The sequence below is a fragment of the Caloenas nicobarica genome, chromosome 14 (assembly GCF_036013445.1).
Source record: "Caloenas nicobarica isolate bCalNic1 chromosome 14, bCalNic1.hap1, whole genome shotgun sequence".
Classification (NCBI taxonomy): Eukaryota; Metazoa; Chordata; class Aves; order Columbiformes; family Columbidae; genus Caloenas; species Caloenas nicobarica.
The window spans coordinates 2,794,764-2,808,569 of record NC_088258.1 but is presented as its reverse complement, the minus strand read 5'-3'; the positions used below and the strand labels follow the sequence as shown (position 1 = coordinate 2,808,569).

General features: G+C 51.1%; 1 protein-coding gene across 1 annotated transcript; it reads left to right on the top strand.

Moving 5' to 3' along the window:
* Positions 1-1,525: 1,525 nt before the first annotated feature.
* Positions 1,526-10,945, top strand: DRG2 (developmentally regulated GTP binding protein 2). Its single transcript, XM_065644632.1, has 13 exons — positions 1,526-1,656; positions 2,538-2,698; positions 3,135-3,224; positions 4,789-4,849; positions 5,827-5,917; positions 6,287-6,359; positions 6,496-6,586; positions 6,782-6,879; positions 7,466-7,542; positions 7,987-8,075; positions 8,968-9,026; positions 9,448-9,501; positions 9,589-10,945. The coding sequence occupies exons 1-13, from the start codon at positions 1,593-1,595 to the stop codon at positions 9,673-9,675; spliced, it is 1,095 nt and encodes a 364-aa protein (XP_065500704.1). The 5' UTR covers positions 1,526-1,592; the 3' UTR covers positions 9,676-10,945.
* Positions 10,946-13,806: the final 2,861 nt, after the last annotated feature.

The following is a 13,806-nucleotide window of genomic DNA, read 5'->3' as shown; positions in this document are numbered from 1 at the left end:
CAGCCGTCTGGGTGCGATTTCGGTGGCGATGCCAGTTTGCTGCCCTCCCCAGGGCTTGACACTTGAGTTTTTGACATGGTTTAGTTGAATTAACGCTGTGATCGTTGGCGGACGTTGGGTTAGGAAGGGTCTTGGGGTGGTTTAGTGCATAGAACTACCCCAAAAACCTCTGAAGTTTTTCTCTGAGATGTGATAGGTTGCGAGAAGGGTGAGGAAGGAGCATCCTGCTCTTTGCCTGTCACCTTCCCACCATCCTGAAGCCAACTTCGGCTGAAATCCAAAACCGCCCCGTGGGACGCGTGTGGTGGGTGCAGAGCAGGTCCTGAGCTGAGAGGTTTGCAGGGGCTGTCAGTGTTGATCTTCGTTCCTTTAAAGCCTTTGTTTTGGTTTTCTTTTTCTTTGACTCATTTGATGAGCTGAGGAGCCATGTTACGTATGTCGTGGCGTGTTGAGAGAGAACAGGGGAGGATTTGGGGTGCGGAGGTAAGAAATGGGGGATTTGGTCTTGGAAGAAGTTGCCATGTCTCTTTTTAACCATGCTGGCTGCACAGGGGCAGGGGGAGCCGGGGCCGAGGGGGTGTTTTGCCGAGTGATCAACATCCAAATTAAAGATGAAATGTATTTCAGAAGTCTGTGTCTGTCTGTGTTTGTCAACCGAAGCGTTTCTCGGTTCTGGGGGAGAGCTGTGCTTCAGCCCTCGCCCTTGAGGGTTTCTCCAGGAATCCGCTAAGCTGCTGATTGCCATAAATCCTGGGGTCAGTTTTGGCCCCTCATGCCAAGAAAAGCCTTGAGGTGCTGGAGCGAGTTGAGAGAAGGGAACGGAGCTGGGGAAGGGGCTGGAGCACAAGTGTGATGGGAGCGGCTGAGGGACCCGGGGGTTCAGCTGGAGAACAGGAGCTGAGGGGAGACCTTCTGATCTCTGACCTGCCTGAAAGGAGCTTGGAGCCAGGGGGGGTTGGGCTCTGCTCCCCAGGAACAAGCGCCAGGACCAGAGGAAATGGCCTCAAGTTGCGCCAGGGGAGGTTGAGGTTGGATCTGGGGAACAATTTCTTCCCCAAAGGGCTGTGGGGCATTGGAACAGGCTGCCCAGGGCAGTGGTGGAGTCACCATCCCTGGAGGGGTTGGACAGACGGAGATGAGGTTCTCAGGGACACGGGGCAGTGCCAGGGGTGGGGTAACAGTTGGACACGATGATCTTGAGGCCCTTTTCCAACCAAAGTGATTCTATGAAATGCAGGATCTGGCCTTAATTAGAGGAGCAGGAGGGGGCGAGTCCTGCATGGGGGGTTCTCCTGTGAAACCCACCTGCTTCCTCAGCCTGTTCCCTACAAGCAGCTCCCGCTCGCCCCTCCTCAGCCCCGTTCCCCGGGCAGTTCGCACTGCCGGCCGGCTCCCCGGGGACCCCGTGTCCCCCCGCACCGTGCCCGGCGGGGGCGGCGGGCGGAACCCGGGGTACGAGTCGCGGGAGGCGGCCGGAGCGGGGCGGCGGCTGCACAAGCCCGGACGGTTGAGCGGGACGGACGGGCCGGCGGCGCTTCCGGCGAGCGGCGTGCGGGGCCTGGGCAGCGGGACGGGCCGGGCCCGGCCCCGCCATGGGCATCCTGGAGAAGATCTCGGAGATCGAGAAGGAGATCGCCCGCACGCAGAAAAATAAAGGTGCGGGGGCTGTGGGGTGTAGGGGTGTGAGGGGTGGCGGGGCCGTGGCGGGGCGGGGGAAGAGCTGAGGGGCTGGGCCGGGGGAGGCGGGATGGGGGGGGGTTGTGGGGGTTACGAGGGGCTGGATGGGGGTGACTGAGGGGTTTGGGGAGCTGGGTGAGGCCTGAGGCAGGGGCGTGCGCGGGCTGCCCCCCCCTCCCCTCTTTAGAATAACAGAATCATTTTAGTTGGAACAGACGTTCAGGATCATCGAGTCCAACCGTTCCCCACCCCTGGCGCTGCCCCATGTCCCTGAGAAGCTCATCTCCGTCTGTCCAACCCCTCCAGGGATGGCGACTCCACCACTGCCCTGGGCAGCCTGTTCCAGTGCCCAACAGCCCTTTCCGGGAAGAATTTTTTCCTAATATCCAATCTAAAAATAAGCCAGTAAAGTACTTTCATGCCCATGAGCTCCAAGTTAAATGTGTTTTTATACTTGACAAGAGCAGGAAGATTAAAGCTCTTGCATTTTTGAAGCGCTGAATGTGACGGGGTGTGAGGAGGAGCCTTTGCCCAGGAGCGGCTGTTCCTCCTGTGATCTCTGGTTCCCTTCACCTGCTCATTCCTGCCTTTGCTCTCCCTCTGGTTTTGCTCCTTTTCCTCGAGAATTTTTTGGCTGTTTATTTCCCTCGAGTCCGACTCTCTGTGTGGATTACTAGAAGATTTGCTCTCAATGCCCGATATTTCAAAAGGTTACAGAACAGGTGGGGCCAGCTTGTGAGTGGTGGTGGTGAAGACGTTGACTGAGATCCCCAGTGTTTCTTTTTAGGAACTTTCTTATTTCTAGAAGTGAATTATCAGCAACTTCCTGTCAATCAGTTGTTGCGTTTGTGTTATTCCAGCCACTGAGTACCACCTCGGCCTGCTGAAGGCAAAACTTGCAAAATACAGAGCTCAGTTGCTAGAACCTTCCAAATCCTCGGCCGCTAAAGGAGAAGGCTTCGATGTGATGAAATCTGGAGATGCCCGGGTGGCACTGATCGGTTTTCCTTCCGTGGGTAAGGTCAGTGAGTGTCTATGGTAACCACGTGGCATCTGGTGTTTCCAGTCCGTGCTCAGTAGTGGCTGTAAAGCAGATCTCCATCTCCTCTTCATCTTTCACCTTCTTGCTGTGCGGTAACAGAAGGTGGTTATGTGCTGAGAGCAGAAAGTTAGAGCCAGGGAAGACACTTGTTTGTCCTGTGTGCAGTGCCCTGTGGTAACAGCGTGAAATTGGTTTTTCCAGCCACAGCACTGCTGAGAAAATGGGCGAGAGTCCAGGATTTACCTTTGTTCAGCGAAAGCACTGGCTGTCCTATCACTGCATCAGTCCCTGTGCCTGGAGCAGCCACAAGATGACCTCTAAAAGCTGAGGACGTTTTGGTGTCACTTGTGTTGTTGAACATTTACTGGTGTTTCCCTTTGTGTATCCCTAGTGATGCTGATCTCTTGCATTTCAGTCCACGTTCTTGAGTTTAATGACATCAACTGCCAGCGAAGCTGCGTCTTATGAGTTCACAACCCTGACGTGTATCCCGGGTGTCATAGAAGTAAGTCGGATTCTCTTCTTTTTGTCGTAGTAATGATAAGAAACCCAGGTGTGTAAATGTGTCTGTTTATACCAGTAACACTTGTGCCGCCACTAGGAAATGGTGAAATCCGAAGGTCTCTGCTGATTTCTGCTTTAAGCTTTAAGAGGTCTTGAGTCCTTGAGGGATCAGGTCTTCTGTGACTTGTGGTGCTGATTTAGCACTTCCCCGGGCACAGAACTCCTCAGGATTTACTGCCCGATCGGGGTTTCATGCGCTGCCGTTCGACTGACCAGAGCAATCCGACAATTCTCCACTGAATTTTTTATAACCGCTATTGGCGCCATTGACCAGATGGCTGGAAACCTTGACAGATTTGTTTTTAATGAAGCTTCAAAAGAGGCAATCTGTACTGCGATCAATTTGTAAAGAAAAATACAACTACTCCTGTCCTTGAGGAGTTTTATTAGTGGTGACCTGAGCATCCATCAGTAAGGCAAGTGATAAAGGGCATCAAACTGGAAAGTGTAGAAGAGTAATGAGGAAATTCGGGTTAGAATTGAAAGCAGAGTTAAATGATGAAAATAACTGTAATAGTGTTAAAACGAACACCAATATTGTAAGGCATCCAAACGCAGCCTTGAGCTGCCGTCACTCACTGAAGCTGTTACCAAGGACGTCACTGCATCGAGAGCTTGAAAGCTCATGCCCCTGCAGATCCAATGGATGAAAGTCTCCCGTTATTTCCTGGAGCTCTAAGACCTGCAGCACAGCTGAATAGTTCTGATCCATCCCGGTAAGAGGTGGTGGCACTTGCTTGTTGCAGTGCTTTCTCATTAGACTTAGAAATTAAGTTGTTTTCCCTTTCCGTCAACTCAGGATAACACTGTGCTTTGTCAAACTGCAATCATATGGTGCTTGAGGAGGTCAGGACCTAATGAGCTGCAGTGTGTGCTGTTGAAGGGCAATGGAGCTGGGGAAGGGGCTGGAGCACAAGTGTGATGGGAGCGGCTGAGGGACCCGGGGGGTTCAGCTGAAGAACAGGAGCTGAGGGGAGACCTTCTGATCTCTGACCTGCCTGAAAGGAGCTTGGAGCCAGGGGGGGTCGGGCTCTGCTCCCCAGGAACAAGCACCAGGACCAGAGGAAACGGCCTCAAGTTGCGCCAGGGGAGGTTGAGGTTGGATCTGGGGAACAATTTGTTCCCGGAAAGCGCTGTTGGGCATTGGAACAGGCTGCCCAGGGCAGTGGTGGAGTCACCATCCCTGGAGGGGTTGGACAGACGGAGATGAGGTTCTCAGGGACATGGGGCAGTGCCAGGGGTGGGTTAACGTTTGGACACGATGATCTTGAGGGTCTTTTCAACCAAAACGATTCTATGATTCTGTAAGTGCAGCTTCATAGGAAACGCTCTGGAGGTTCCCTCAACAAAACAGCCATTGGCTTTGTGCAAACTTCTACTCTGTCAGGTTCATTCCATTCCACTCTTTGCTGGCTTTGGACTCCAGCACCTGCTTGGGGCTTTTGAGGCAGCTTGAGTTCCCTGCATGAGGCTTTCAGCTTTCCATCCTTCTGTTTCCTTTTCAGTACAAAGGAGCCAACATTCAGCTTCTGGATCTGCCTGGAATCATCGAAGGAGCAGCACAAGGTTGGCTCATCTCTGGTTTCTTATAAATTAGGGACTTGCCCTCAATAGTGTACCTGGGTGTCTCAAACGTTAGCAGATTTCCTGGGCCAATAATTCCCACGTTGGCTTTCCAAATTTTAGAGTCCGTGATCTTATGTGAGGCACGATTCTCATCCCTGAGCCCACGTAAGGTTCTATATGTAGCAGAAAGATGCTTTTCTGGAGGTGGGAGCCAAAGCAAGCCAGTCAGTTCTCACCTTCTTGCGTGAGTGCTATCTTGCTCATCTGTTTTCTGGTACAGAGGAAATCTAAAGAAAGACGCTAGAGAGGCAGAGGGAGGAATTACAGCTAAACAGTAACCTCTTTTGACCAATTTCCTGAGTTCCTGCCAGTCCTCCAGTGACTCCTGATTCTGGGAAGAGCTGTTGACTTTGTCCCTCTGCTTCGTCATGTGTCCTGATTGTCTGCTCGTGCCTGAAGATGCCTTATGAAGCTTAGAAAAATCATGTCAGAAGTTGCCTTAGGAAACTTTGGCAAATCTTCTAATGGCCTCTTCTTGGAGTAGCACAGCCTGGTTAATAAATTCTGTCTCCTTTTTGACCAGAAAGTATACGTAACCACTCTGCAGAGCGGCCCGAGCTCACATCGCTCTTCTGGGTGACCTGTCTCTGCTGCCTGGTGCTGCTACTGTTGTACACGTGTGTTCTGCTGGCAGAGGTGTCATTTCCACCCGTGCAGCTGTACTCAGCTTTACACACACTAGTTCATGTCACCTGTAGTGCAGGAGCAGCAGCAAAGTGTATTTGTTAGGGCTTGTGCTGGACATGAGACAGTGTGGATGGACCAGATACACTCCCAGCAGCTGACTGCATCCAGAACGGCACTGAGGGATCTTTTTCTTTGCTTCCAAGCTACTGTGCAGGGCAGGAGTCCCCGCCTGTCGCAGAGCTCATAGCTGTTTCATCTTCCTGATGTACAACCATGTCCTCTCTTCTCAGGGAAGGGTAGAGGCCGTCAGGTGATCGCTGTGGCCAGGACAGCAGACGTCGTTATTATGATGCTGGATGCCACAAAGGGTGAAGTACAGAGGTGAGTGTGTCCTTGGGGCGTGTGGAGCTGCAGGGTGGTGGGCCATGTTCAGGTTATCCCACATGCACAGAAAACATGCCAGCTGCCTGCGTGTCCTGTTGGGGAACCAGTATTTAAGCTGTCGAGTGTGAGGTGGAGGCCGTGCTCCATTAGAATCACCCTAGCTGACTGGGAGCAGCATTTACAGAGCTCTACAGATGGGGATGTCCACCCAGATTTCCACCACAGACTCTGCCCTGAGTTAGCTGTGGCATTTAGGTTGCAGTAAAGGCTTATGGCAAAGCTGTATGAATATGATAATCAAAAAGGAAAGGTCTGTCACCTGTCTGTGCTCAGTCTCACGGGTCCTAACATGCAGTGTCCCTGCAGGGCCCTGCTGGAGAAAGAGCTGGAATCTGTAGGAATCCGGCTGAACAAAAGCAAACCGAATATCTACTTCAAGGTGAGGTTTCCTGGGCTTGCGTCTGGCTGCCTGCTCAAAGCCGAGGTCGCTGCGTGCTGCCCCACATTGGACAGACTGAAGGGAGATTGTGGATTTTGCAGGCTGTTGTTTAAGTTACTCTATTGCCTCCTTGCAGCCGAAGAAGGGTGGAGGTATCTCCTTCAACTCAACCGTCACGTTGACCCAGTGCTCTGAGAAGCTGGTGCAGCTCATCCTCCATGAGTACAGTATCCTTTCCTGAGATGGGAGACCCTTAAGCCATCAGCAGCTCGTGAGTCAAGTGGTACCTGCTGTGGGACAGCCTGGCTCTGTCTTTGGTGCTTGCTGGGTTGAGAACAGGCTTTCACAAGCCAGCTCAGCCCGTCGGCTCACACTGGCGCGTAGATGTGTTGAGCTTTGAGCCTTGACAACGGTCACCTCAGAAATCTTCAATGCCGAGGTCCTTTTCAGAGAGGATTGTTCCCCTGACGAGTTCATTGACGTGATTGTAGGCAACAGGGTCTACATGCCATGCCTCTACGTGAGTATCTCGGGAACAGCTGCCTTCTGCTGCACTGAGCATCTCCGTTCTCTGCTGAAGGCAACTCTGAGGCTTCCTGGTTCCTTCAGAAACGATTTGGGGTTTAAGAGGTGGAAAGTGCAGCTCAACAGGGAGCTTTTTACCAGTCTTGCACGTCTGTGTGTTCCCTGTGCCCTCTGGTGGCTGCTGCCATGGAGCAGCTCGGGCTGCCTGTCCTGGTGACGTGGGGTTTGCTCCCTTTGCTTCCCCTGCCGCCACCTCTGTGCGGGGGTTTTCACTGCTGGTCCCTTGTGCCAGAGGTCACTTAATGGCTCTTTTTGATAGCGACTGCGTCTACAGTGAGATCAAAGATACTGGAGAACGTGTTGCAAATGGAGAACTTTTAAAAGCCCAAACTTACATTTAGGCTTCTGAATTTTAACAGTTTGTCTTACTGAGAGCCTTGGCTTGTCCTCTGGCTGACAGAATCTGAGTTTCTGTTTCAGACGCTGGAACTACCTTGTTATACCTACATTACATGTCTTAACTTCCTCGCAGTGTTGCTGACAACTTCCTAAAGGGTGTCTTGTTTTTCCCTTTGCCTTAGGTTTATAACAAGATTGACCAGATATCTATGGAGGAAGTGGATCGTCTTGCTCGGAGACCCCACAGTGTTGTAATCAGGTAGGAGCCTGCCGAGCTGCTCGATGTCCTGACCTGAATGGTGCGGCGGCTCATTTCCTACCTCTTCCTCCAGCTTCTCCCAAGAAGGGGCTTCTCCCAGGGCTGCCTGCAGCTGCTGGGATGAGAAGAGGAGCCGCTGTGCAGCTTTTTCCAGGGTTCCTTCCCCTGGAGGGGCTCCTTGGCTTCCCCACACTGTCTGCAGGCCAGACTAAGCCAGTCCAGCTTGTTTCCTTAGAAGTGCTGATATATCTGAGTAGGGCTTCACTACTTCAAAGCTGCCCTTCTGAAAACCATGTTTATTTCACCTTTTGTTTTTCCTTTGCTGGTCTCATTAAAGGCTTTTCCCCTTGTTCCCTCGCACTTTAATAAGATGTTTCACTTTGTTCTTCTGGATCTCTAAATCACAACAGCAGTAAACATGGAGATGTTCCTGGTGTTTTGCAGCTGTGGCATGAAGCTGAACCTGGATTACTTGCTGGAGAAGCTCTGGGAGTACCTGGCGCTTACCTGCATCTACACCAAGAAGAGAGGACGTAAGTGACCATTCGCTGAACGGAAGGTTTGAAAGACACAAAGGGCGGCTGCTCATCAAAGGCAGACAGGCTGCCAGCGGGGCTTGGGCGCCTGGCTGTCAGCGATCTCTTGTTTCTTGGAAATGCCGCAATTATGCTCTCCTTAATCAGCTTTCAGCTCTTGGGAGTTGCTTTCTGATCCAGCCGTGTGTATATCCCACCACAACCCTCCTATTCTCTCTGCACTAGAAGAGCTGAATTTTCCTAAGACTTTGCATGGTGAGATAAGGAGATAAAGTTTGCAAGTTTGCAGCTTTCTTCCTTATTATGCGTGTTCTGTGGTCAACCGTTCAGCCCATCGCTACCCAGAAGAGATCTTCTGTTTCTGCCGTGAGAGGTCTGGCAATTCCCATGCTCGGGAGCGCCTCTGATCCTCCTTTTGCTTTAGAATTCACTTGCAGCTTCTCCCAGTTGTGAACAGCTGTGACTCTGAACTTGGGTGGATGTGAGGAGATTAAAGAACTTTCTATGAGCTTATTAAGCTACAAAATTTTAGGGATTTTACAGAAAACTGCAGAGCAGTTTGGTTTTACTTGGGCAGGTGTGTTTTGACTTGGGTGCTTTTGCTTCTCCTGAGTCAAGTGTTTGGAATGGAGTTGGAGCAGGTGAATTGTGAGGAAGCTGTTGACTGTCTGATGTGGGTAACCGGACTCGTGGGTACTGGATTTTCTACAGAACTGGTTTGATGCTTTCGGGTACCCAGACACCTGTTCTGTCTGGGAGCTGGCAAGTGTAACGGGGGAAGGAATTTGGGAGCTGTAAGCACAAGGCAATGGGAGATGGTGTCAGTGTGTTACAACACACTTGATGGAAATAAAATGCTTCTTTTTCACCCTCTTCTGCTTTTCCACAGAGAGACCAGACTTTACAGATGCCATCATTCTACGGAAAGGGGCCTCTGTGGAGCACGTGGTAATTTCTCTGCGTCTTTTACGTTTCCTTGTCTGTAGAAGGCAGGTTCCTCTTGGAGCCTGCTGGGATTTGTGCTTCGTAAAGCTCAGGATATGCCAGTGTTCAGCTGGGCTTCTCATTTTGTTACCTTTACTCGTTCCATCTGCCTCGGGTTTCTTTCCTAACTGCTATGAAAGGTTAAAAAAAAGATCCTTAATACAGTCCAGTGAAAAAGCACCCAGAAACAGTGAAATAGGCTTTGTGTGGCCTGGTGATTGCTCTGTGTCCGTTCTGTGTTCTTTCAAGTGCTGTTAACTGGCTCCTAAAGTCACCAGTGTAATTTCTGACAGACCTGAGTTGCTTCTAGTTCCTGGATATTGAGCAAGTTGTTTGCAAAGTCGTGTCATTGAACTGCCTCACGTGCTGTCTGTCTGTCTTGCAGTGCCATCGGATTCACAGATCATTAGCCAGCCAGTTCAAATATGCCTTGGTGTGGGTAAGTTTGTAATAGCAAATGAAATCTCTGTCCTCAGGTGTCTCTGACTGGTCTTCTCCTAAACCTTCTCCTCCTTTTGCTTTGAAGGGGACAAGCACAAAATACAGCCCTCAAAGGGTGGGCTTAACCCATATGATGGAGCATGAAGATGTCATTCAGATCGTAAAGAAGTAAATGTCTTTGCTGGTGCCTGGTCTTGTCTTTCGTCACTAGAATTGGAACTGACCACATAAAAGCAAAACAAAACAAAAAAAAAGAAAGAAGAAAAAGGGAGATGTGTCCTACAGCCAGGAAAGCTTCTGTGAAGCTCCTTCTCTTGGAGAAAGGCAGAAAATGAGGCTGCGGTACTTGCAGGTGGGGAGGGGGAAGATGGGTTTCCATCTTGCATTTCAGGCAAAGTAGTGTTTCTTAAAACTAAAAAAAAAGTGAGCCAGTTCTAGGACACAGTTCCCCCAGCCAGCAATGTCCTGCCCCAGTAGGATTTGCACATGGATCCATGTGTTAACCCACCAGTGGCTTAACCAGTGGGAAGTTTATGGGTTTGTGCAAACAAATCTGTCCCCGTGCTTTGGCACAGGGAAGCCAGGGCTGAAAGAACATTTCTGAGGCTTTGCTGCTTATCTGTTCACTTAATTTAAACCTTGATCTGAAACAGAAACAACGTTCTCTCTCCCCTGCTTATTGGACACATTGTCTCTGCAGCTTTTACTGTTGGAGACTTCAGTCTCTCCGTCTGAGGCAACCCCGCTGAATTTGTAATGGTCCCACCTCAATTAACGTTAAACCCTGGCGCCCTGTGCCTCTCCTTAGCTCTGCAGTAGGTTTGTAGGACAACCGGGTCTGACTGGTACTGAGAGAAATGAGAAATGAAACTTTCTTAATGACTGATTCATCTGGCCACACTGCAGCAGGGGTACGATGGGGGAGCCAGAGGCTGCAGTGAGGATTCACTCCTGGCGTGTCACTCGTTGAGGAGCTGCCTTGGGAGTTTCTTCTTTTGCTCTTGTCCTGCCCGTTAGTCTCCAAGAGTGTTTCTGGGGATCTGCTTCTTTCTCAGTCATGCCCCTAAATTCCATTAACAGCTCCAAGTACCATCCCACGCTGTGGGTTTTACCCAGCCCTGTTAAACATTGCTTGTCTGGGTATTTTTCATCAGAAATCTGGGATTTTTCATTGAATACTGACATTAAACGATTCAGAGTGCCTGATAGAGAACAGCTCTTTCCTTCTGGGATCAAGAGTTGCCAATAGCTTTTATTTTCTTTCATTGAAAAAGGCTTCGGTCTGATGTAGATTCTGAACTGTGAGGACAGGTCTGATGGCAAACTTGTCTGAGCAGAGCTCCTTCCCTCCTGCGTGCTCCTCCCCACCCTTCCCAAACCGATTGAGCAGAAATGGAAGGATTATTTTATTTGAGAAAATAAAAGTTGGTATTTCATGTGAACTGTAGGTGTCTGCCTGCACTGGGTAAATGGTTCGCTGTGTTTTCTAATTCTCTTTTTTTATCTTCGGCCACCTGAGGAATCCTGGATGCTGTTGCAGGAGGTTGTAGCGGGGAATAGATTGTGCAGCGGCTGCAAGAGGCCTCTGAGGGTGGAGGGGACTTGATGAGGTGTGATGGGAAATGGATATTGTACGCAATACCCAAGCTAGGAAGGTGACTTTGAACTCTGTAAGTTCCCTTCCCTGTCCCTGGCTTTGTTCACAGCTGAGAGCTGAGCGAATCCCGACCGCCACGGCAGTGAGCGGAGAACAAGCTCCAAATTAGCCGCATTCTGGCTGAGCTGGCTGTAGAAATCGGGCACTTCTCTGCGTGAATCGGTTGAGATGGCGTTCCAGCACATTAACTTACCCTTTAAATTTCCTCTGAAGGTTGCACAGGCAGAGCTGCCCGCACAAAGAGTTCTTTTGGTTTCATTTTGTCCCTGATTTTTCTGACTTTTTCACTCCAAACCCTGGAGCCCGTCGAGCCCCGACACGCGACCAAGCAGCCACAAGCGCTGAGCGGGCTCCGTCCTCAGGCCAGGTCGTGTGTGGGGCTGGGAAACGGTTGGTGCTTGCGTGAGGCTGCAATGCACAGTATTACCTGCTGAAACGTGTCCTTGGTTAGTTAGCGCCTGCCTCTCCGTGTGTGTGTGTTTCTAATTGACTAGTCTGGCGTGTCATCGTTAAAAACCCCTCTGTCTAATTAGCCTTACTCTTCATTTAGGAAATGGGGCATTTTATCCTGTTCAAAATGAACGTGATTAAATTTGGAATGGGGATGAAGTAAAATAGTTAAGCCAGAAGCTGCTAACTTCTTTTTTTAGTGAGAGTAGCAAATTTATAGATGTATTTGACAACACGTGCGTTTAATTGCAGTGTTCATTCTTCCAGACAGCTTCCCTAATTGTTCTGCACGAACGTTAAAAGCTGCAAACGCTGCAGTTCGGTACAGGAGCAGGTTTACCTGAAGATCGCTGTGAATCCTGAGAAATCAAGGTCCGAAGGGCGGAGATGGGGGGAATCTACTGCATTGTTAGGGTTGAATCGGAGCTTCCTGAGGTTTTTGGAATTGATCAGACCCCTCGTTGGTTCTGCGGGGGAGTTAATGGAGCGAGATAGGCTCGGAACCTCCTTGCTGAGTGATTTTGGAGGATTTTGTCTCTCCAGGAGGATGGAGAGTGGTTGCAGGCAGGAGCTGTGGGTTTGCGCCCTCAAAGAGCAGAACCTGCTGCATTTTATCCACTGTACAAGGGAAGGCTCGACTGGACGATGCTCGGAGAAAGCCACTCTCAGCAGCCTGGCTGGGGATCTGCTCTTGCGTGCCGCAGCCCCTGCTGTTTATCTGCTCCTTCAGCTGCTGCCGTCTTCATCAGCACCATCCCCTGATCCCTGAGGGATCCTGCCCTGAGCTGGCTTTATCTTGTCTAGATCCTGCTCTTTGCCAAGAAAGGTTGGACCAGGTGATCCTTGTGGTCCTTTCCAACCTGGTATTCCGTGATTCCATTGGTTCTGCTCATGGAACCATCACCGTGGAGCTGCAGGTGTGAAGCGGGTGGATGGGCTGCGACACAGCCCATCAGCCGCCCTCCATCTCAGCCTGGAAACAGCGGCGGCCCCAGGCGTGCTCCATTTAAAATGCCTGTTCCAGGCAATCAAGCAGGTTTGATTGGCTGAACACTCCTTTTTATAATTTAATTTAGCCAGGAATCGTTTGCAAAGTAATAAAAAGAGCCTCTGACTCCAAATACATTCATTTAATTCAATGAGAGACAGTTACTGCGGCGGGCTCGCTTCCCTCGCCCCATCACGCTGACGTCTCAAAGCGCCGCTCAGGGCTGTTTATAAGAGTCACGATCCGCAGCGACAGCTTAATTGTTTCAAACGCTGACAAGGGTCACCCCAACCCGGCACCATGCGCCGTGTGGCGCTGGCTGGGGAGCCGGCAGAGAGGAGGGATTTATGGCTGGCAAATCATTTAGAATTCCTCTGCTTGCTGCCTGCTTAAATGATGAACCTGCCCCTTGGGGATTGGGGCTATTGATTGTAATTTGCAGTTAAGCCTTCGCTTTCTGAGGAATCAGCATAATAAATACCCACCGCATTACGACAGGAGGGACGTGTCTGCGGAGGAGAAGGAAGCGGAGGATTTTTCGCGGCTTGGGAGGTGCGGTGCCCACAGCGGGATGCTCCCCGGGTTTGGGAGAGCTGTGGGCTACATCCCCACAGGAAAACGGTCCCCAGTGTGGTGTGATGCAGGAACCTGGGGCTGGAGGGAGGAGGATGAAGCTTTGAGGCTCTGGGATGCTTTGGGAAGGCAGGTGGAGATGTTGTGCTGCCTGCTATTGTCGGGGCAATGGGTGTCTAGATCCTTTATCTGGCTGGTCCCAGCCCTGTTGTGGAGAGGGGTGGTGAAGGGGGCGTGTGTGACCCCTCCATGCCCCTGTGACTTCTCCTCCTAAGCTCATGTTGGTTTGGAGGTCAGGGCCATTCACCAGCTGTTCACATCTGGGGTTTGTGACACAGAGGTGGCGCAAATCTACATCCCAGGGAGGGTCTGTGTCACCAGGGGAGGAAGAGACAGGGATGAGGGAAGGGGGACCAGCGCTGGCTGCCCCTCCAGCCGCTCCCCAGCTCTGCAGAGGGAGGACGAGCTCCCGTCCCTCCGCTTGGGAATGGAGATGAGAAATAATAGCAGTCATCAAATATGCATCGGGTGGCAGCAGCTGCTGCGCGGCAAATATGGTGCTGTGGCTGCCGGGGGAGTGACGGTCCCTGGGGGACACAACGGGGCTGAGCACGACGTGGCAGAGCTGGGGGCTT